Below are 24,060 nucleotides of genomic sequence, written 5' to 3'. Positions count from 1 at the left end.
ATTTTAAACAGAAAGTCTCACCTTTCCCTGCTCTCATTTCGCTCACAGGTAGTCGAAGCAGCGGCTCGAATCGCAGCGGTAGCAAAAACGACGCGAACGCAGCGGCTGGAACGCAGGAGTCTGGAGGCCGATCTGGCAGTGGCAGCGAGTCCGAGAAAAGAGAGAAGGCTCCCAGCGAACGCTCTGCAGCGCCCCCTAGCGAACACAGCGTGCGTAGCTCACACACCATCCGAAGCACACACTCTCAAGCCCAGAGCCTGGTGTGTGTACCGCCCGGCCTCCCTCCACAGACACCCTCCACAGCAGCACCGGGCTCTCCTCCAGACCGAGACCTGTCCTCGGTGCCACCCGAACTCACTGCCTCGCGCCAATCTTTCCGCATGGCCATGGGGAACCCCAGCGAGTTCTTCGTCGACGTCATGTGATGTGCTTCGGGTGACCCAGAGGGCCGACTCAACATGCGCAGGCATGTGAAATCAAGAAAGAAAGATGGGGAGGAAGACCAGAAAGAGATGCATTGACATTTTAGCTGGTGGAGCGCGCCGAGTGTCCCTCCTAATGTCCCTCCTGTGTCCTGTGGCTTGCACTTTCTTCAGTGAAGAAGACTGGAACAGATCCCGTATCCCATCATGCCCTCAGAGACCGGAGTTCTCTGAGTAAAGGTGACTCTGTGGGATGCAGTGATGAAGTCTGAGTGAAGCTGAATGCTTGCTGGTTTTTGTGTACTTTTTATGTACTTTTACCTGCATTTTATAATATTTTGTCCTCTGACCAGTTTATTATCCTCAAGCTAAGATCTGTTTATCAAGCAAAATGAAAGAAAAGCATGAGACATGGGAAGAAAAGTGAGGTAATCTTCTACTTCTAAATCACCTTTTGCTTTTTAAAGGATGAACAAATCATTTTTAATGATTTTTAAAAAGACAAACGCTATCAAAAGATAGAATCTTTGGCAATTATTTTGTATTTATGACTTTTAATTTTCTGCTAATAATTGTGGAGAGTGAGAGAGAGTTAAAAAAAGAGAGTTTTTAAGTTTACAGACAGGACTTTTAAAGTCTGCCTTACCTTCGGGTTAAAATGAATTTATTAAACATGATACAATGATGTTTTTTTTGTTTTTGTTTTTGTTTTTAATAACGTGAACCAATGAATTGTGCACAATAAGACCAGGGACTTTTATTAATTAAGTAGCTCAAGTCGATTGTGATTTGATGTTGATTTAAAGAAATTAATTTGGGAGATATTCAGTCCTGTACTGTTATTCTTTGTAATATTCTACGTGTGCTGAACCTGAAAGCAGTGATGAAGATCAAAATGGACCTTTAATGTTTCAATATTATCAGCATCCCTGAATGAACCTGATGATGCACTATAATCATGTGATGAAGAGCAGCTCTCTTCACTCTCTCACTCTTCCTCAAACAACACAGTACTTAATATGTTAATGTTTGTCTTCATTAACTATCAGCACTCTGCTTTATTGTTTCTCTGTAAACCTTTGATCGTTTTTCTCAGATGCATTTATCACATGTTTAATTATTGGAAAACAGTATTAAATGGTTCAATTTAATACTCACTGTACACTGTTTTATGACAAAACAAAACAAATTGTTTTATTTATAAATATAGTTTATTGCCTAAACACTGAGTGTGGATCTTTCTGGGTTTTCTTGACATCACTTTCATTCTTTTGCAGTCGTGAAGACAAAACAAGACCTTCTCAGGCATGTGATCAGCTATAGACAAAAAAAGAAAGAAATCCTGAACCGCCCTACAATTATTATTATTATTAAAAATATTTGTATTTGATTAAATTATTAAAGAAATAGCATACAATTTGTGCTATTGTAAAAATGAAGTATTTAATAATAATAATAATCATTATAATCATAATACATAATAATAAAATATATGTTATAAAAACAATTAATAGAAATATTATTATTGTTAATAATAATTATATATTTTTTTTTTATAAAATATATTTTTTTTATAATAAAATAATTTTTATAATAATTGTATTTATTTTTTTTACAGACAAACAGTAAAATTACAATAATAACATTTATGCTTGCCTTAATTTGCTTTCAAACGTTAAACCATTGAGCTTTTATTTTTGCGGAAAACTGCAGGGAGACCATAACGCTTCTCTTTCTTAACAGACTTCTAAACGATTCTCATTATAAATTTGGCAAGATGGTTGCCGCATGTTTTGTTTCCAAATGCAAATTATGCAGAGTTTGTGTGGAGTATCAGTTTGTGAGTCGAAACTGAAAACATTTCATCACAACGGTTGTGCTTTCTGATGACTGCAATAAGCCATATCTTGTTCTCACAACCAAAAGCTCAATGGTTTAACGTTTGAAAGCACATTAAGGCAAACATAAATGTTAGTATTGCACTTTTATTGTTGTTCTGTCAAATAAAATAATGATAATAATAGTTCATCTATTTTAATATAAAAGTACTATATTAAAAATATATTATCACATACAGTTGAAACTATAATCGAGTACATGTGCTTTAGTATGTTAGTCAACACAAGTGATAAAATAAGTACTTCTTTAAAGCATGACAAAAAAATATTAAAATGATGGTTTAAAACTGCACTTTTCAGTAAAACTTTGAATTTTACATTATTTCAGTGCATATTTTAAGGATACTTCAGTATGTTAAGAAACACAATCATGAATGTGTACTATATTTAAGTACACTTAAATGGCCTTTAAATAATTATTATATTATCGGCAAGTACATTTTTTTAAAAACATACTTTTAAGATTTGAAGAACACTACAAGTGCACATTTGATACAATTAAGCACTCTTCTTTTTCACAAGATGCTGCTTTACTCCTGAGTTCAGGGGCGTCGGCTGATTTCCACTCGCACTTTGTTTTCTCTCTATGGCTCTGTTTGTTTTAACGTGCTAGAGAATGATGGGTGGATTTTTTTCTCATAGAGAATGTTTTCCCACAATGATTTTGACAGTCCGCCGTAGTTTAATGGTGGAAAATGTATTTCGTTGTCTTTGGCTGTCAGAAGAGCTGTTCTATGATTTACATTTTCACTGCATCAAAAGAAGATCCAGGGACAAGCTGTCATTTATATACAACTCAGACTGAACCAAATGATGAAGCATCTCGAGATGATTCATAGAGGTTTGCCTTTCAAAGCAAAAAAGAACACACTTCACATCTAATAAACAAACCTGTAATGAAACTTTTCCTGCACTCTCGTCTGATGATAAATTCCATAAACTTCCATTAAAGGGATTTTTTTGTGAAGTATTCGGGGTTTTTTTGGCAGCTAACACTAAAACATTCCCCAGGCAATGTGATTTTCTGAAATGTATAAGAGGGCAAACAAGGAGCGATGTTACTGTAATAAACCATGGGGGCCTGAATTCATTTTGCTCTTAAAAATGTCTTGGATTCCAGAAAGCAGAGAAAGAGGAGGAGCAAAAGCAGCACAAAATCTGAAAACTTGAGAAAATTATATGATCTGTAACCCTTCATTTGCTTCAATCACACAGCGAAAAACTCTCCTCCAACACACACATCTGGAGTCAAATCCCAGCCAGCAGTCTTCCCAGTTTACTTACACAAACCTTTAACGTTGAAGAACTAGCATACTTTTAAAAACAGTAGCCTAATTATGGAAATAATATATTTTGAAAGAAAGTGTGAACTTAAAATGTATTATAGTTTAAATTTATATCAAATCCAATTAAGAGTGCCTTTTTGATGCACTTATAACTTTTTATATGTAATTTCATAATAACTTTTCCCCCCGGTTTCGCAGACAAGGCTTGAGCCTAGTCCCAGACTAAAATGCATGTTTGAGCCGTATCAACTGGAAGCAAGTTTTCCTGGCATTTCTTAAACTATGTCACTGCCACTGTTTCGTCTCATGATGCACATCAGTTGTTGTTTTTTTCTAAGGAACGTTTATAAAAGCTTAAATGCCCTAATTGAACTAAGGCCTAATCCTGGCTTTATCTAAGCCCTGTCTGTGAAACCGGGCCATGAAATAATATATTCAATTTAAATGTAATATTGAATAACGCACTAGAAATCAAAATAAGTGTACTACTTTAAAGCACAACAAGATTATTAAAACAATGATTAAAGAAAAAAGTGCACTTTAAAAAAAAAAGTTTACTTAAGTGCATTAAGACACACTCTCACTTAAGTGAGGCTTTTATTTAATTAAAATATTGTTATCTGCAAGTTTTTTTTTTTTTTTTTTTAAATACTTTTTAGATTTGAAGTACAATACAAGTGCACTTCAATACAATTAAGCATGCTTATTTTTCACAAGGGAATGCACTTAATTTAGCACTTAATTATTTCATTTCTTAATAATTATTAACACATGCATATAGCGGCCCCCAAAAGCACTGTGATAATTTTGTTTTTGTTTGTTTTATCAACATCTCAAATGACATATGTGGAGTGTCCCTTTAACCTGAATGACCTTATTTTCTTCTGTGGAGGTTGACAACTCGCTTAAGGTTGGAGTTCAGCAAATAACATTACCTCAGTCCACATGAAAGCCATTGCATCAGTGAGATGCCCTCAGAATTTACTTTTTATAGGCTACGTAACCCTCCATTAAGAAAGAAAGAAAGAAAAAAAGGATGCGATGCCCAGGCTCGGTAATATCATGAAACCAACGTGTGTGTGTCCACAAAGATGGCAATATCTAAATCTTGTCCTTGTGGGGACATTTTTTGGTCCCCATGAGGAAAACAGCTTATAATATAAATCATACGAAGTAATGTTTTTTGAAAATGTAAAAATGTAGTAAGTTTTCTGTGATGTGTAAGTTAGGTTTAGGAGATAGAATATAGAATATAGTTTGTAAGTCTATGTAAAGTCCCCATAAAACATGAAAGTGTGTGTGTGTGTGTGTGTTAGGGGTAGGGTTAGTGTTAGGGGATAGAATAATAGAATATACAGTTTAAAAAACATTATGTCTATCATGTAGAGTCCCCACGAAGATGGCGAAACCGAGTGTGTGTGTGTGTGTGTGTGTGTGTGTGTGTGTGTGTGTGTGTGTGGCGCGCGCGTGTGTCAGCTGACGGCTGCAGAGGGAGGGAGTAGCGGGCGACATCTTGGATTCATGAGTGAACGGTGACCGCATCCTAAAACAGCAAATACTCCCAATAACTCTGAGCTTCGGTCAGAATCGAACACATCTGTCTCTGCTGAGCTGAGCCGGTTCGGTCCGGTCCGGAGGGAGACACCGAGACAGACACGCCGAGGTGAGTGAGTGAGTGAGTGAGTGTGTGAGTGAGTGAAGACACCGGTCCGGTCAGTCGTGACACAACCGAGCTGGGCTAGTTAGTTAGCTTAACCAGCTAATTAGCCGGACTCGGGGTGTTTTACGTTATATTCAGTAATGGAAATATGTTAAATGAATAACGTGGATTAATTGGGATCCGTTATTTAAAGAAAACATAATACGTTTAAAATCGTGATGTCTGTGGGTTTGAATGGGAAGAGCTGCGGCTAGCGTCACATAACGTTACCTCTACATTCATCAATTACGTCTATTTCAAACAAACATTCTACATTAAATAATCAAATATTTTTTTCATAATAATACTAGAATATGTATAGTGTACTGAATGTGTTTGTTTATTAGTATATTAGACAGACAGTCCGCAGTGGGCTGGTCTGAGGATCCATCCGCGAACATGATGGATGCGGCAGATTATTACATATCGATTAAAATCATTATTGGAAATTATAGAAATATTATAATAGCTAGCATTGCCATGTGAACTCTTCTATTTTTCCATCAGCAGCCATGATGGATGCAATAGAGCTGAGAATGACATCATCATCAAAATATGCATCATGTTCTAATGAATATTGTAATATATTCATAAGCACTGTAAGTTATCTGTGGTGGTGTCCCAGTAACAATTACTAATGTTGTTGTGTCGAGTGGGTTGTAATCTTGTGTACAAGGACTCACTGTATATTAATATTAATATCACTCAATTTATTTCAGTGGTTATGCCTGCGTAATGTGTAGGTTCATTTTGGTTTAGAATTATAACTTTTATTTTTCCGCTTTGTTCAATGGCAGATGAGTGTGTCAGTGGCTGGGAAATGTCACTTTAACCCTGTAAAGCCTGGCATGAAATAATAGTCAAATATTGAACCTTTATACAAAATAATAAGTTTGCATGTTTTGTATCATATTTGATGCATCATGCTTTTATACCTGTTATTATGGTATGATATTATGAGAATATGGAGCTCATACTCAAGGAGGAGAAAATCACATTCATTTAATTCAGTGGACAAAACTGAGGAAAAAATATGCAGTTTGGTGCAAATGTTGGCATTTAAATGGCTAAAAGTAATGTTTTATTTTTATTTTTTACAATTATACTAAAACGTCTATTACTTCAATCAATCAGAAGGCATGTAGGATTTTTTTTATTTTTTTTTATAGCAAGGTTTGGATCATATTGATTAGTTTAGTGGTCTTAGAAGTTGATGTATCAAATATGATTTAATAGGCATAATTGGGTTACGCATTGGTCTATTAAATGAGTTTGAGGGCAGGACTGGTACATTAGTTTGTAATTCTGAGGTCTTGAAGCTCTAAAGAGATTCACTCCAAATTGAAAATTCAGTCATTTTTTCATCATCATTTTCTAAATACAAACAGCTTCAGGTGTAGCTTTAGCTTCAATACTTCCCAGCTTTATAATGGGAGTGAACAGCTTTTGAAGCTCCAAAAAAGCGCATCCATCAATCATAAAAGTAATCCATACGACTCCAGTGGATTAATAAATGCCTTCTGAAGCGAAGCGATGGGTTTTTGTAAGAAAAATATACATATTTAAAACTTAACAAACAATAATCTTCTGGCAACGGTCGTATGCGCGTTCACAAGAGAGTTGAGAGATACACCTATGATGGCTTGAGGGTGAGTAAAGGATGGTGCAATTTTCATTTTTGGTTGAACTATTGCTTTAAAACACATTCATGCTTTTACATACGATCTGATGAAAGAACATTTGCATTTATGTTGTGCGGTATGCTCCTTTAGACTGGATTTTTCAGTAGCTTGAGTACTATAAGGTGTATTTTTTAGGTGTTTCTGAGGTGCAAACAGAGAGGATTGTAGGAGCAGCGGATTAGAGGAAGATCTTTGTGGTTGAGTTTTTTTTAATCTCTTGTTAAGCCTTAAGGGAGAGATTTTTATTTTATTTATTTTTTTCTATAATTTTTTTATTTAAACTCAAATAATTTTTTTAAAACTCAAAGCAATTGGTCATTTATCTTCCCAGTGATTGACAGCTTGGCTCTGCCTCTTTATTCAGTTTTCCAAAATGGCCCGTGAACACTGAGCAAGACCACCACCATGATCGGAGGACTCTTCATCTACAACCACAAGGGCGAGGTGCTGATCTCCCGTGTCTACCGTGATGACATCGGGTAAGTCAGTGTGGTTTGTGAAATGTGTGTGTGTGTGTGTGTGTGTGTTTAGAATATAGTCTTTAATTGCTTCAACAGGAAGTAGATCTAGGTTTTAACATCAAGGGTATGTGCTTGTTCATTTCAGCTCCCATCTTTGTGCTCCTTTAAGCTCCTATCATTTGTTTGGTCTGTGTGGGAATAATGGCACTCAAATGTTGTGACACCCCCCACCCCCCATCCCCCCATCCCTGTGTTTTCCCCCCACCTGCACCTTCAGTAGGGATATAAAGAGAGAGAGTGAGATCCCATAAAGAGGACTTTTAGAACACGGCCTCTGATTGTGTGGAAGTTCCGTTCTGGAATATTCAGGCAATCGTCTAGTCGTGGTCTGTTCAGAGGAGGGTTGCTATGGATACATCGCTGCCAACTCGTACTGTCGCAGTGTGTGTGTTCATGCACGCGTGCAGGGCTGTGTGAGAAAGCGAGATCATTCGATGAAGTCGCAGTGCGTGTCCATGTCGAGCATGCCTGGAGGAAAGGGAACTCTGGGATGGAGGAGAGAGGGGATGAAAACGTGTATGTAGTAAGGCTGTGCGATATTGACAAAAATAATATCTCGATATTTTCTGGGTTTTTGTCGATAACGATGATCAGACGATGTTTTGCTGAGTGTGTTATTGTGCTGGTACCGTGGCAGGTTTAGGACTGCTGTGAACAGCTGACTCCTGAAGTTTTTTTTGTTGTTGTTCATATTCTGTGCAGTGGTTAGTTCACAGCAGTGATACAAATTAATTTTTCCAATAAGTTTAAATGATTTTTTTTACCTTTTATCTGCATTTTTACCTTTTATAAGGGCATTTTTTCTTACCTAATTTAAATGTAGCCTATGCATCATTTACCATTACATTTATTCAAAAAATTCATTTAGAATTAGACACTATAGGGCTGTTACCAATCAAATGATATCAGTATCAACAAAATCAATCTTTGCAATGCAGAGGAAACACAGAAGCTACACCTGAAGTGGCATTTAGATGTAAATAGACTGTTTCATGCAGCTCAGAGGTGACATAAATGAATTTAACCTGCAGTTACAAATGCATAAATAATGTTTTGATGTTTTAAAACATTGATAATGTATTTTAAAATTGAAAAGATACTTTAATATGAAACTAAAACCACCAGAAGGTGGCGGCAATGAGCAGTTAATGAGCGAATCATTGATTAATTGAAGACTGAGTGAAACACCGTCCCGATGGTCTTTCCGCAGGAGGAATGCTGTGGATGCGTTCCGTGTGAACGTGATCCACGCGCGTCAGCAGGTGCGCTCGCCCGTCACCAACATCGCCCGCACCAGCTTCTTCCACGTCAAGCGCTCCAACATTTGGCTGGCTGCCGTTACCAAGCAGAATGTCAACGCAGCCATGGTGTTTGAGTTCCTCTACAAGATGTGTGACGTCATGACCGCCTATTTCGGCAAGATCAGCGAGGAGAACATCAAGAACAACTTTGTGTTGATCTACGAGCTTCTAGACGGTAAGATGACTCCCTTTTCCATTCAGCAGAATGATCCCTACATTATTATCCTTGCGTGTTGCTTGACTGTGACGTTGGCTTACTGCAGTTCCCTTCTCAGCCACGAACTCTCCCGCAACTGTTGTGCTGTTGTTTTTTTAGGTTTTGATTTTTATGAAATGTTGATGAGAAAATCAAAGCCTAAAGAAAATACTGCACAGACAGACGGACGTCTCCTCTGCTCCCTGAGATATGGATGCTGTTGATGTTGATTTACATTTGAGCTGTACATTTGAGTGCTTCATACAATACAGATTGTTTCACAGCAGCTTCACCGTAATAAACGGGAAAATAAGTGTCAATTCAAAGTGAATCAAATATGAAACATCTTCAATTTCAGCTATAAAGCAGCTTTACAGAACTGTGTCATGACTGATTATATTGTACCATAACATTAAAATCCCTTGTGATACCTGATGTGTAAGACATGGCATGGATTGGTGAGCACAGGTTTCTTTCCTGCTATGACTTATTTTTTTATTTTTTTACAGCCAGTACCTGTTTAAGCTATTTTACTTCCCTTGCCCACTTGACAGACTTTACACTGGACGAAAGCAATAATGACACATTTTTTGAATAAATTCCAGCCAGATTGTTGGGAAAGTATATCAAATATAAGCATAAGCGCAATATAATTTAAAGTAACAAAAAGAGGACGAAATTGTCTCTCTTCAACAATTTTGAGTTTTGTTTCAACCGCAGATGTGTGATCTAGAAACAGTGGTATTCTTCTTGCTTCCAATTCCACACACACACACACAAACAAACCCTCGAACCTTCCATAAAACAATCTTCTATGAAGTTCGATACAGTTACAAGGGCAGTCGCCGGCTTCATTTCACAAGAAAAGCGTTGTGAGAAATGCGCGCTTTGCTCAGTTACGATTACAATGGCTGGTCTGGCCTGCCGGCATTTTAGTGTTTTTCCTAAAAATGCTTTACGAAGACATAATTTATACCGTTTGAAATGCAGTAGGCCTATATATTCTACACATGAGACTCACTTATTGACAGACGGTCGCTTTCAAATGCTCACGTTGGCTTTGAGAAGAGCGCTCGCAGCACAGGACTCAGTGTGAGGAGTTAAATGCACTTGCATCTCAAACTGCTTTTATGATTAAATTAATGTAAATACAGTCAGTTATGCCTTAAGGGATTTGACAGACAGGACAACACATCTGATCTGTCGAAACAGATCTGTTCATTAGTGTGAATACAGCCTTTTAGATTCCCGCTGTCTGATGTCATCAGTAATAAACAAACGGCAGAAAAGCGGAGAAAGAGAAAAATCACTAATTGTAACTGGAAAATGTTCAGATACTGAAGGATACTTTAAATAGTTCCTTTGTTTGTCTTTATTTACTATTTGATTGTATGTTTTGAAGCTATATTTAATTTTTTATCATACAATTGTTTTAATTTAATTGATTTTTTTTAATTATTTTAAAAAGTACTTATAATTACATAAGTAATTAAATTTAAAAAATGCATAAATAAATGTAAGATTTAAAGTCAGGAAACTAATTAAGAAAAAAAAAAAAGTAGATCAAGAATTGTTTTGGAATCTGGTTGTGACTCCCAGAATCGGATCAGATCGTGAGGTGCCTAAAGATCCCCAACAGATGTGCTAACAGGTATTAGTACAACACATACTCATAGCTTTTCTCTTTGGCCTCACTATAGAGATCCTGGATTTCGGGTACCCCCAGAACTCTGAGACCGGAGCCTTAAAGACCTTCATTACTCAACAGGGTATTAAGAGCCAGGTACGTTCTGCTTGACGCACCAGCATATGGTTCGTTTGTTTTTTTTAATATGCTTTATGAAAATGGACGACGTTAATGTACCTGTAGCAGGAATGTGGAAACTGATCTGTGTGTTAATGTTTCTGACACCCTCGTCTTCACATCACCGCTCACCACGTGACTGATGACCTGTAACTCACCGTGTCCAGCATCATGTAAGCACAGTTATTCTTTTATAGTTCTAGAGTTCAGTAGTGCCATTTTTTTGTAGGCCAGCCTGGAAGTTAGCATCACTCTGGCTCCCTCAATAAAACCCCAATGGGATTTTTCCATTGGCTTTTGGATTATTGCAGAAAATGACATGTGCAGGTGACACAACTCTTCGTCGTCTTCACAGATGAACACAATAGGGATTCTCATAATTAACTGGTTAACTGACAGTAAGGATTTTGACTGATTAATACTCTCAGTTGAATGGTTAATGACATTTTTCAAGATTTTTTTTTAAAACGCTTGCTGCATAAAAATATGCTATAAATATAAAATTGTGTTTTTTTTAGAGAACCCCCCCCCCCCCCCCCCCCCGCATTTTATTATTACATCAATTTAAAAAAAACTGTAAATAAAGCGAAATATTTACAAGCATTATACAAACATCCCCTCACGTCACAATTTTTTAAATCAATTTAACGCCATTCAGAACAGAACAAGAATGAAAAATAAACGTCAAGCCAAAAGAAATTAATTTAAAGCGAAACTGAAACCGAAACCTGTGTTGGGCTCACATAGACAACCTCGCTCATTCGAAACAAATCCAAATGTTTCCATATTCGCATGTAATGCAAACCATTATTTATTTATATCAACTAGGCTTTGAACTTCACTCGTGTTCTAATATCCATGTAAAATCATCCTCGTCCGTCACAAAAATGAACCAAAACTCAGCATATAGCTACTTGTCGCATTTTTTTTTCTTTAATTTTGTTAATCTGTTAATTTAAGTGAATTATATTTTGCGCATTTATTATGTATGATTGTACTTTGTTTTTCTCTCTTCACAGAAGCGCTGCAGGTGCGTGATGTGACGATGTGTGAATCCTCATGCTCTGTTGTTTATGTTGCTGTTAGCGCATTGGAAACTAAACCCCTGGATAATAGATTTAGTTATTTTAATTCTAATTTAACATAATCTTGTCGGGTTAATGATCTGTTAACGCGCTTCGGATGTCGGTTAGGGAAAAACTAAATTAACATCCCTAGAATGCAACTTTTATGAAGTTGCAAGAAATAAAATTGCCAGAAGTAAAAAGCCAAACATAGGCTATGAACAAACCAAGCCACGGTCACATGACATCACCAACATTAAGCTTCTTGCAACTCTTTATTTAAAAAAACATTCCCTGAAAGGTCGAGTTATAATAGTTTGCAAGGGCCAATTATAAAGACGGGTCTGTGAAAGCGACTTGTGAGTAGATGAGCTTACGTGTTCGATGTGATGACATTTAATGTCCCCGACAATCTCTATAGTCCCATTTAGAAGCTTTAAATAAAATCACAAGGTTGTGTATTTTATGATGTTGAATAAAACATGAAACAATTTTGAGCTTGTGTTCATCACAGACCTTACTTCAGGCGTTTAACCAAAAAACCCATTCAACAAACCCATTGGCTTCAGGACGATGGAGCCAGAAGTGCTAAAATTATAAATAGTTTCCAGGTTTTGGCCTACAAAAGTGTGTCATCCCTGCAGCGCTTTATACCTCACATTTATATTTTCAATGATGTTTTCCCATGTTTTTTTGGCTGTGCTCATGTTTTTCTTGCACGTTCTTCTCAGACGAAAGAGGAGCAGTCTCAGATCACCAGTCAGGTGACTGGACAGATCGGCTGGAGACGTGAAGGCATCAAATATCGCCGCAATGAACTCTTCCTGGATGTCCTGGAAAGTGTGAACTTGCTGATGTCACCGCAGGGTGAGTGTTCCTGTCTTCTACTGGCCAAATAGTTACAGTACATTCATGGTTGAGAATTACAATACTACTAATTTTACCATCATCCATCTCTGTGTAATGAAACTGCACATGAATGAGGCTTTTATGTAGTGCTGTACTATGTTCTAATGTACACCCAAAGCACTTAACAATCATATCAGAGGCCTCTCCTCAACCACCACCAGTGGATGATGCGACGGCTGCCACAGAAAAACAGCGCCAGTGCGCTCACCACACCAGATATAGATGGAGAGAGAGTGATAGAGCCAATTCAGTGGATAGGGATTATTTGGAGGCCATGATTGATAAAGGCCAATGGAGGGAATTTGGCCAGGACTCTTTACAAGAAGTGCCATTTGTTTTTGTTTTTAATGACCACAGAGAGTGAGGACCTCGGTTTAACGTCTTATCCAAAGAATGGTGCTTGTTACAGTAAAGTGTCCCCCTCACTAACACCTCTTCCAGCACCACCCTAGTTTTCCCAGGAGGTCTCCCATCCAGATACTGACCAGGCTCAGCTCTGCTTGGCTTCAGTGGGCATGATAAAGCTGTGGCGATAGTGATTGTGTTCTGTGCGTCTGTGTGCAGGTCAGGTGTTGAGTGCTCATGTGTCAGGGCGTGTGGTGATGAAGAGCTACCTGAGTGGAATGCCAGAGTGCAAGTTCGGCATGAACGACAAGATTGTCATCGACAAGCAGGGCAAAGGTGGCACTACTGATGACACAGCCAAGAGGTGAGTTGGATGACACTCGTATGGAAATATGAGGGCTGCTGTGGTGAGTAAACCGTTGAACAAGAGGGGTTTTTTGTTTGTTTTTTTACTTATTTACTAATTGCCATATAATGACTCCTCATAAGGTCAGAGTAAAGTGTTCTAAATTTAAATTATAAAAATTCTACTTTCATTATTATTTTTTTAAATCTAGCATTAGCATTTGTATCTCTATTTCACAAACCTCCTGCAGTTCTAGCATGAGCCCCTAGAGGTTCACAAACCCACATTTGAGAACCTGAGTAAAAATGTAAAAAAGTTAATAAGTGACACTGCACTGCTAAAATAATTTTTCATATATTTTTCAATCCCTCCCCTCCAACCACCTGCCAAATAGTTACAGTTTTCAGTCATGTGACTGGCGCAGAGACCTGGAGGGTAAAACATTCACAGAACTAGGCCTAGGCCTGTACATTTTTAATTTGTTTCAAGCCACAAACATTTAGATCACCTCTCAGAAACAAAGATATATGAACAAACTGGAAAAATAAAATTCCTCCTACTCATCAAAACCTTCTTAGAGACGTAATGCAATATTTACAATTGGATTATTTTTTTATTTTTTTTAGGAAGAAAGAACAAACATTTTACTCAATTTGGCAACCTTTTATTAATTATTATAACAAGTAAATTTGGACGGCCCTCCTAATACCTGATTTTATATATTTTTACTTAATACTTCAAGTGTGTGCAGGATTTTTTTTTGTTTTTTTTTTGTTTACATTCATACATATACAAATTGTATATATGTAAGTGATTTGTATAAAACTGTTGGAAAATGGTCATAAAAATAACTGAGAAAAAAACAGCAGGAAACACTTCATGTGAAAAACACTTAACACGCCCTAATGTACTAAGACGGTGATATTATAATGTCACATTCAAAATACACTTTGTTGATGATGCATACTATATACAGGCAAGCACATGAATTCAGAGTATGACCAAAAAATTTAATTGTACATAAATGGAAAATGCTTAACATTAAACTTTAAAACATTAAACTATTTTGGGTTGATCTGCTTACCTGTACAATAGCATGATTTATTAATAAGGTATTAATAATACTGAATTTGGTCCTCTAATATTACTGTCTTAATGCATTAAGCACATTCTTTATCATGGTTTTCTATGGGAAAACTCTTAACATGGAAGTTAGCGTTCATATGCTTGCCTGTATATAGTACGCATCATCAATAAGGTGTGTACTGAGTTAAGTCTTTTGTTTAGTACTTTTAGTACAAACCTGGTGGGAAGCAGAGGAAAGCTTAGCCTTTATTTTGTCCTTCATGTCGGCATTCCTATAAGTGTGTAACATCTAAGAATAGGAACTTTTCACAGTGCATTCAGATCCTAACTAATTAAATCCTGTTAAATGTTTTGTTTTACTTGGAAGTGCATCACTTTGTTGAAGTACAGCCATTTCATGTCAACTTTAAGGACTAAATAATTTATAGGATATGCTCATATTTTGATTAAAGAATCCTTCTCAGCATAATTTTTGTTAAAGCCTAATGAGCACCCAGGAGTACAAAAGTGCTGAAAGGTAAGATATGCCATGAAGTGCAGAACATTTGGACACGATAATTACAGGAAGTCTCACGTGGAGCAAATTCGTTCTCCCTGGTTCTCTTAGCCTCTCTCTCTCTCCCCCTGTTTGCCTTTTGTGCTGGTACTGTAGGTATTTGTATCTTTACTGAGGAATGTTTTGTTCTGAGGTGCCGTTTGTTTTAGCCCTTTATTTTTTCCTTTTTTTTTTGTGTTGATTTGTGTGCCTCTCTCCTCTCTCCCGCTGGACTTCAGTGAGTTGGGAGGCAGGTAGTGTAACTCTCACTCCGGACATCACCTGATTTATCACCTTCACTCAGTCCTGTCTTAGCCGTTTGTCATGCCATCAAACGTCTCAATAAAGATGATCTTTTTGCATGGGATGACACTGCCTTTGCCTCCTGATATGTGAGGAAGTATGTAAGTGAAGGAGCGTAGCTTTTTCTTTAGTCCATTTGTCTCGTCTCATACCGACAGTCTTTCCCCTGTCTTGTTTTACTGAAGAACCTCTTCCCTGAACTGATAGCCACTCTCATTAGAGTCTGTGTTAAAGTCGATCTCTTTTCTTGTGACCCCTCAAACGCCTCTGACCACAGCAATAATGCTTTATTCCTTCTAATCTGGTATCGGCAAATCACAGACCTTGCAGTTTTGTTGTGGTCACAGTGCTAGAAGCAAACATCCTTCCCAACATAATGGCAGTATAGAAGACATGATGATGTGCATTATGGGTAATAGAGGTTGGCGGTATGACCATTATATTGCATAATCTAATAACTCTATGTATTACAATATACACTACCATTCAAAAGTTTAAGGGTCAGTATGATTTTTCTTTTAAAGCAATGCATACTTTTGTTCTGCAACGATGCATTAAATTGATCAAATGCGACAAAAAAGACATTAATAATGTCACAAAAGATTTAAAATAAATGCTTTTCTTTTGAACGTTCAATTCCACAAAATGTTTTCAACATTGATAATAATAAGAAATGTTTCTTGAGCAGCAAATCTGCATATTAGAATGATTTTTGAAGGATATTAGAAATTTTCTTTGTATCCTGGGAATAAAATTTTATTTATTTTAAAATATATTACAATAGAAAAATACTTATTTTAAATTGTAATAATATTTCACAATATAACTGTTTACTGATTATTTATTCGATTTTTTAAAAAGCAAATAAATACAGCCTTGGTGAGCATAAGAGACTTTATCGACCCCAAAACTTTTGAAGTGGTAGTATATTAATTTTTAATGGAAATCAAGTAAAAATAGTTATAATACACTTTATTTTACAATGTCCTTGTTACACATGTTACATGTATTTACTGTAATTACATGCATGCACCAAACACATGCATACACTGTCAATTAATATTACTCTGTACTTAAATGTAAAATGTGGAGAATAATATTATCTAAAGTACTCTGTAACAAGGACACCTTTAAATAAAGCGTAACCTGGTTTAGATATTGAATAAGACATGTTTTTTGTGATAATTCACTGAATGAAAAATTTATTTTGGATCTTGAACATTTACTCGGTTATGTTATTAGAACAAACTAATGTCACATTATGCGACACAAGTACACAAAACAAATTGGACACATCTTACACATCACATCTTAACACATTTCGACTTGTTTGGGACACGTCACACTTTGTATTTTCACATTATTCATCACTCTAATATTTGAATACATAAAGTAGCCCTTCTCACCAATAGCCATCTAAATATATGTCTTGCGTTATATCAAAATCTCTACCAGTTGACTCTTTTTTTACCGTCGCACAGTATATACCGTCATGCCACCCACCCTTAATGAGTAGTGTGTGTGTGTGTGTGTGGTCTCTGCAGTCTCGTTGCTCATTGTTGTGTTTCTCTCCTGTGTGTCCCCTGCTGCAGTGGGAAACAGTCCATTGCGATCGATGACTGCACGTTCCACCAGTGCGTCCGTCTCAGCAAGTTTGACTCCGAGCGCAGTATTAGCTTCATCCCTCCCGACGGAGAGTATGAGCTCATGAGGTCAGTGAAGAGTGTGTGTACGTCTGTGCTGTGTGACACACATCCGCAAGCACACAATGACAGTGGCTTTGTCTCAGGTACCGCACCACTAAAGACATCATCCTCCCCTTCCGCGTCATCCCATTGGTCCGTGAGGTGGGCCGCACCAAGCTGGAGGTAAAGGTGGTGATCAAGTCCAACTTCAAGCCCTCCCTCCTGGCACAGAAGATAGAGGTGAGACGTACAGCAGAAATAACCTTCATTAGTCGATGGACGTGCTATATTGGTTGTACATATTGTGTAAATCATGGTTGTGTCTCTACAGGTGCGCATTCCTACTCCACTCAACACCAGTGGGGTTCAGGTCATCTGTATGAAGGGAAAAGCCAAGTACAAAGCCAGTGAGAACGCCATTGTTTGGAAGTACGGCTTGATTTTTATTTAATTTGATCTCCTGCACTTGTATAATTTCATTATCTTCATTTGCATTTTCATCTGTTTTGGCAAGAATTTTGCCCAGTGCAGATGGTGAGACATTTATTTCAGGATTTGGGATAAAGTAATCACTACTTGACAAGTTAAACAGGGATCAGGCCATTCTCACATTACCCTCAAAATGTCTCACTGTTTCATTTTACCCTTCTGCTTAGTGAGTGAGGAACTGATAAAACCAGACTCGCATAAGACTTCTTGCAAAAACAACAATTTTACCGACCCCGAAACTTTTGAATGATAGTGTAGTTATTTTTGATTGAATTGAACTAAAATAAAAATGGGTTAGATATTAAAAATACATGTTTTAGGACTTAATCTGATTTATTTTCTCGTTATTTGGAATTTGGACATATACTCAATATTGTAACTTATGAATATGTCACATTATGCAACACAAGTACTCAAAACAAATATGACTCTAAATTTTGATTGGATGAGCCACATTTGATGCTGTTGTATTATAGACATTATCAGTTAAAATCTCAATTAATGCACCAAGTTGAGAGGTTTCTTGCCAGTCGTAAACAATGTAAAGTTTGCCTGTGTTGTGTCTGACAACACATTATATTTCAATGTGCGGTTTTAAATCCCACTGTTAGTTTTAGCTTTCCACTGAGTGAAGATTTGATGATAACCAAACTCGCTTCAAGACGTTTTAAACTGTGCTGCAACTGTGAAGGAAAACCTGAGAATAGTGGAGAATTTTAAGTTTGTTTCAGAACCGTAAGTCAGGAAAATTATTTTATTTAATCCGTCTATCCATCCGCCCGTCCTTTACAATAATAAATAGAATAATTTAAAGCTATTAACTCCAAGGATTGGTACCTGACATATAAATTAAATTGTTATAAATCAAAATTGTCAATGTCATTGGATGTTGAGATGTGGGCGTGGCGCTCAAAAGTGGAGACGGATGAACGTGAGCTTGAAGGGGCGGGTTTAAGCGACTAAATGATCCTACGCATGTTTTCACAAAAGATCCAGTTGTCATTTTGATAAAAATTACGAGGTTAGTTTTCTTAAAAAATTGAATATACATGAATGAATCTTTCACACTTAGGTCTATTACATGCATTTAGAAAATAAATAGGGTGAATTTATTGCATGCCCACTTTAAAAATACTTATAAGCAACTGGAAAAGCCATGTGAATTTATTGATCAAAAAGGTGTTGAATATCCATGACCTGCGATGCTTTGCATGGAGCTGATGTTTGTTGTTGGTTCTTTTGTAGGATCAAGCGAATGGCTGGTATGAAGGAGTCTCAGATCAGCGCTGAGATCGAGCTGCTACCCACTAATGACAAAAAGAAGTGGGCTCGCCCACCCATCTCAATGAACTTTGAGGTCAGCTTGAGTCCCTGAAGAGCCCCAACTTCTTTCACACATGATGCAGACATTGACTTTAAACACACTTCTTGTTCAGGATGTTCTGTGATTTATTCTACAACCGCATAGTCTCTAAATCTGGATGGATATTTTTGTTCTTGTTCTATTAAAGGGATACTTTACCGTTTTTTCATATTAAACTATGTTATTCCCTTAACTAAGACGAGTTGATACATACCTCTCTCGTCTCAGTGCGTGCACTAAATCCCTCTGTCTTGCGGCGAAACTTTGTTAGCCCAGTTCATTTAATATGGGCCAAGCAGAGAAGCTACCAAACACCTCCACGTTTTCCCTATTTAAATACAGTTACTCGCGAAGTGTAACTCGACCTAGGACGGTGACACAAAACTAAACGTTGCGCTTTTCTAAGCGTGTAAAATGGATAACTATTTTGTATGGCGGAATACCATAGCAAGTGCTTGTAAGCACTTCGACTTGGCGCAGTAATATCTTCACTCGTGAAAAATCCTCTCACCGGCCCCCGCTCCCTCTAGTGAAGATATTACTGCGCCAAGTCGAAGTGCTTACAAGCACTTGCTATGGTATTCCGCCATACAAAATAGTTATCCATTTTACACGCTTAGAAAAGCGCAACGTTTTGTTTTGTGTCACCGTCCTAGGTCGAGTTACACTTCGCGAGTAACTGTATTTAAATTGGGAAAACGTGGAGGTGTTTGGTATCTTCTCTGCTTGGCCCATATTAAATGAACTGGGCTAACAAAGTTTCGCCGCAAGACAGAGGGATTTAGTGCACGCACTGAGACGAGAGAGGTATGTATCAACTCGTCTTAGTTAAGGGAATAACATAGTTTAATATGAAAAAACGGTAAAGTATCCCTTTAAGTGGCGCATTAGTTATGCTGAAACAATAGTATACCAGTTTAAAAATATTTTGGAGTAACACTTTACAAAAATGTCTAATTTATGATCATCAGTTATAATATATTTTTTAATATATAATTTACTAACCTTTTTTAATGTTAGTCAATAAAAATTGGTTCACCGTGCATTAAATAATGTTACCAGATACAAATTTTGATCTTAAAAATCTCTTAGTAAATCCTGAGATAAACTAGCCTGGAAATCCAGACCTAAATCTGAAAGATTAATGGTCTGGCATCGACTAATGAAAATCGGCCAGCTCGAGGGGCGGCACCAAGCATGCGTTTTAAAATCTCACTGCACGCAATTGGATAACACTACGACCAATCACAACAAGCCCCATACGCTTGGCTACCAGCGGAGCTAACTGGTAGATTATACTCTTACCGTATCCGGTCGGCAAAACAGCAAAAACGCCCTTCTTGCAAAGGAACGATTCGAGCGCCGTCTTCTGTTCCTCTTTTAGATAAAAAGCCAAGTCTAACTCGTTCATTGTAGCGTCCAAAGCCGTTTCAAACAACTAGTGTTCATCCATAGCCATCTTGCAATGTTTACTAATGACTTCGACGTCACAGCGCTGTCGTCTTCTGTTTAGCTCGCCTCTGGCCCGCCTATATAGATAACCCGATGTGATTGGTGCAGCTCGGATATAAGGGCATATTTAATGAGCATCATTACTCGACGCCAGAGTAAACTCGCTGAGAAAATTTAACTTATGCTTTCGCGAGAACTCTGGATTTCCAGGGTACAGATAAACATGGATGATGAAAAATACTTCTACATCATTAATCTTAGTTAATGTTTACTAATATTTCCAAATGAGACCTTATTGTAAAATGTCATCGTGTTTTGTTTAGAAATGTTGTCTTTCAGATGGATTATTTTCTTTAGGCATTCTCTGTTTAACTAAGCTAAGTGTGAATTTTCTGTCTCCTTCCAGGTACCGTTTGCTCCATCAGGACTGAAAGTGCGCTACCTGAAGGTCTTCGAGCCGAAGCTGAACTACAGCGACCATGATGTCATCAAATGGGTGCGTTACATCGGCCGCAGTGGCATCTATGAGACCCGCTGCTAACAGCAGCCCCTCCGTGAGGAGGGGGGAGAGACGTCGACCAATAGATGGGCGGGATGAACAGAGGACGAGGAGAATGGAGTTATTCATTGTCTCACTCTCCCCTCCCTCCCTCCCTCCCTCAACTTTTTATACGGGGCTCTAGAGGTTCACAACGAAAGCATCAACAAAGGGGAACACTAACAGAACATCTAAAACCTCACAAATCCAAACAAATGTGCCCTTCAGAATAAAACCTAGTTTATCTGCAATGATTAAAAATAGTTTATCCTCATGACTCATCCCCTCCACTTGCTATGAGATGAGACGTAAACCCCCACTCATTTCTCCTTTTCTAATTCTTCCACAACATGCATTCCAGACCCTCAGTCCCCATTGATTCCCAGCTAATGTGGGGCCCTTTTCATTGCGTGATTAGCACTGAACCTGTGTTCCTGCTCACAGTGTGGCCATTTCCTGCTCCTTTAGTCCCTGTCTGCCAATCTGGACCCTGGAAACATTACCGTTCATCCTTCATTTTTCGTAGTGGTCCCTCCTAAGAGTATTAGTTAGGTATCGTCCACGTTCTTGTTCTCAGTGAATTGGTGTAAATGTTAAGCCAGTGGCCCCACAATGTTCTTGAGCGTTAACTTTCCATTGTCCATAAAAATGGCTTTACGTACGCAAGTTACCATTTTGTCTTAATTTTTTTTTTTTGTCTCAATATAAAATAATTTTTCAATGTGACCAAAATGAGTTGCGAAGATGTTTGAATTAAAGCAACAAATCATACTAATGCTTAAGTCTGTGCATATACAATACTATACACACTGTAACACAACCACCACGCCGATTCAGACGAGTTCATTTGGTGTCATGTAGTGAGTGGTGTGTGTACGTGTGTGGGTCAGGGGTCCCCAACATCTCTCAGGGACTTTGCATTTGTGAGCTTAACATTTCTGTCTGTGTCACACTTTTAACTTTCATCATCATCATCTACCACTTTGTTTGCTTGACTGAAGTTTACCGGTTGAGTTGGATCGGCGAAATCTCTCCCTGCACTTCAACGTTTCTCCTGAGATTAGTTTGCCTGCAAATGCAACTTCAAAAAGATGCATTTTACTAAATACTTAAGAGGGGGGCTAGAATATTAGGGAGTCCCTCGGATGGTTCCTAGGGATGATCTCTAAACCTCTTTCCTTAGTCTTGATCTACGGCAGGAGATTTCGGAGATGTCAAAACATATAAGCCGTGTCTGCCTTTAAGGTCTAGAACACTGTGTCGGCTCCTTTCATGTGCGTGACAACTCGACTCCGCGGAAGACGCCGGAGGGTTTATCTTAATGCGAAGGCATTTTGGTTGAACAGCACAGAGATGGAAGCACAGTTTAGTCAACAAAAGCTAATGTCTGCCCTCGACATTTGTGCTATCTACGTTATGTTTTAGACAACACTACAAACTCGACCCTGCAGATTTACGTGTGCATCATCTTGAACGCTTTGGTCATTAACTTACACCGTCTGACCTCAGTGTGTTTCAGCTCTGAGAGATGATGAGGCTCCTTTTGCAGTGTATCGTCTTCATTTGGTAACTTTGTGATGTTGTCTCAATCCTAATAAAATGTGTATCAATTACTCTTAATGGAGTTAGTGGTTTTTTATATGTTATATAAATATTGTTCCATTTGTATGCCATTTTAAATGAGGTATTCAAGTCTTCTCTCAATCTTTGTCATGATTGACAATTACGAATTCTTCATTAAATGTTAGGTTTGTGGATGTGAATCTAGATATCTATGCAAACATATCCATTCTGAACAAGAGTTTGGAGGTTTTCTAGGTCTCTATCAGTAGGCCGGGTGAATCTGCAGACCTCTTCCTGGATGTTTTATGGATGGGTTTAAGTGTACAGTGTACTGTACTACTCTAGATGCTTTTAATAAACTTTGCTAAGATATTGAATATGTGAACACACAAGCTGCAAGAAACGTGTAGAGCCTTGTGAATCATTTCGGTTCTGAAGATATCTGTGGAGGAAAGTCGAATGACGTGGAATCTGCATCAACCACCCAAACCCTCTGCGTGAGTGAATAGCCTTTAATGTTCAATGGCTGTGTTTGGTCAATCATATCAAGAGTTCTGGGTAACATCAGTCTGTTTGGATGGGTGGCACAAAAAAAATACTGTTTCTCAAGAATGAACCATGTAAAAATTCTGTCTTCATTTAATCACCCTCATGTCCTTCTGTTTGACTTGTTTATTCTTCTGTGGAACATTAAAGAAGATAGTTTTAGAAATATGGAGGTTAATGGCCACAGAAACTTTTTGGTTACGAACATTCTTCAAAATATCTTCTTTTGTGTCCTGCAGGAGAAAGAAAGTCATACAGGTTTGGGACAACATGAGGCTGACTAAATGATGACAGAATTTTCATTTTGGGGTGAACTCTTTTGAATAATGGAGATCCTATTTGAAAATGGGAGATCATGTGTTCATTTCCGCATAGGATGGCTCTACAAAATATAAGATAAATCTGTTTATATTTGATTAAAAAAACAATCAAATATATTTTTTATTCAGCAAGAATGCATTAAATTGATCAAAAGTGACATTAACTACATTTATAATATTACAAAAGATTTCTATTTCAAATAAATCCTGATCTTTTTATAAAAATAAATAAAAGAAATCCTGAACATGTCAAGTTTTCACAAACATTTGAAGCTGCACAACTGTTTTCAACATTGATAAGAAGAAATGTTTCTTGAGCAGCAAATCATTGTATTAATGATTTCTGAAGGATCATGTGACACTGAAGACTGGAGTAATAATGCTGAAAATTCAGCTTTGATCACAGAAATAAATTACATTTTAAAATAGAAATTATAATCATATTTCCCTATAGTACTCCATTGAATATTTGATCAAATAAACGATGCGTAATAGAACAATATTTCAGTAAAACGGCCGTTAGGAATGCATACTCTTTCCAAAGCGCTGCAGTTGTTGTGTTTCGGCCGCATTGCTGGTGGTCTGGAGAAGCGTATTGTTGAAAGGTTAGAGCTGGTTGGGAGTTATTTTCCTGCAGCAGGGATGGGCAGGGGGTGTTTGTGTGGGAAGTCACTCATTAGTGTGAGTATTTAGGCTGACGTCATGGC

The 24,060-nt window shown here is 37.6% G+C and overlaps 2 protein-coding genes across 3 annotated transcripts in view; both read left to right on the top strand.

Moving 5' to 3' along the window:
- dvl3b (dishevelled segment polarity protein 3b) overlaps window positions 1-1,651 on the top strand; it is a 32,324-nt gene extending 30,673 nt beyond the window's left edge. The window contains exon 15 of the mRNA XM_082182198.1: window positions 49-1,651. Within this exon, the coding sequence (XP_082038324.1) occupies window positions 49-425 (377 nt within the window). The 3' untranslated portion in view covers window positions 426-1,651. The remainder of the gene's footprint in view (window positions 1-48) is intronic.
- Window positions 1,652-5,094: 3,443 nt separating this feature from the next.
- ap2m1b (adaptor related protein complex 2 subunit mu 1b) lies at window positions 5,095-22,544 on the top strand. Of its 2 annotated transcripts, XM_082182245.1 has the most exons (12): window positions 5,095-5,269; window positions 7,352-7,466; window positions 8,719-8,984; window positions 10,706-10,788; window positions 12,605-12,740; window positions 13,347-13,491; window positions 15,334-15,348; window positions 16,990-17,109; window positions 17,187-17,322; window positions 17,414-17,511; window positions 18,817-18,928; window positions 20,793-22,544. In XM_082182245.1, the coding sequence occupies exons 2-12, from the start codon at window positions 7,393-7,395 to the stop codon at window positions 20,925-20,927; spliced, it is 1,320 nt and encodes a 439-aa protein (XP_082038371.1). In that variant the 5' UTR covers window positions 5,095-5,269; window positions 7,352-7,392; the 3' UTR covers window positions 20,928-22,544. The 2 variants fall into 2 exon arrangements, with proteins under 2 accessions (XP_082038371.1, XP_082038372.1); XM_082182246.1 differs by lacking the exon at window positions 15,334-15,348.
- The last annotated feature ends 1,516 nt before the right edge of the window (window positions 22,545-24,060 follow it).

The sequence above is a fragment of the Leuciscus leuciscus genome (assembly GCF_965113295.1).
Source record: "Leuciscus leuciscus genome assembly, chromosome: 10".
Taxonomy (NCBI): domain Eukaryota; kingdom Metazoa; phylum Chordata; class Actinopteri; order Cypriniformes; family Leuciscidae; genus Leuciscus; species Leuciscus leuciscus.
Note: the sequence above shows the minus strand (reverse complement) of the source record. Positions and strands in the feature narration are given on the sequence as shown.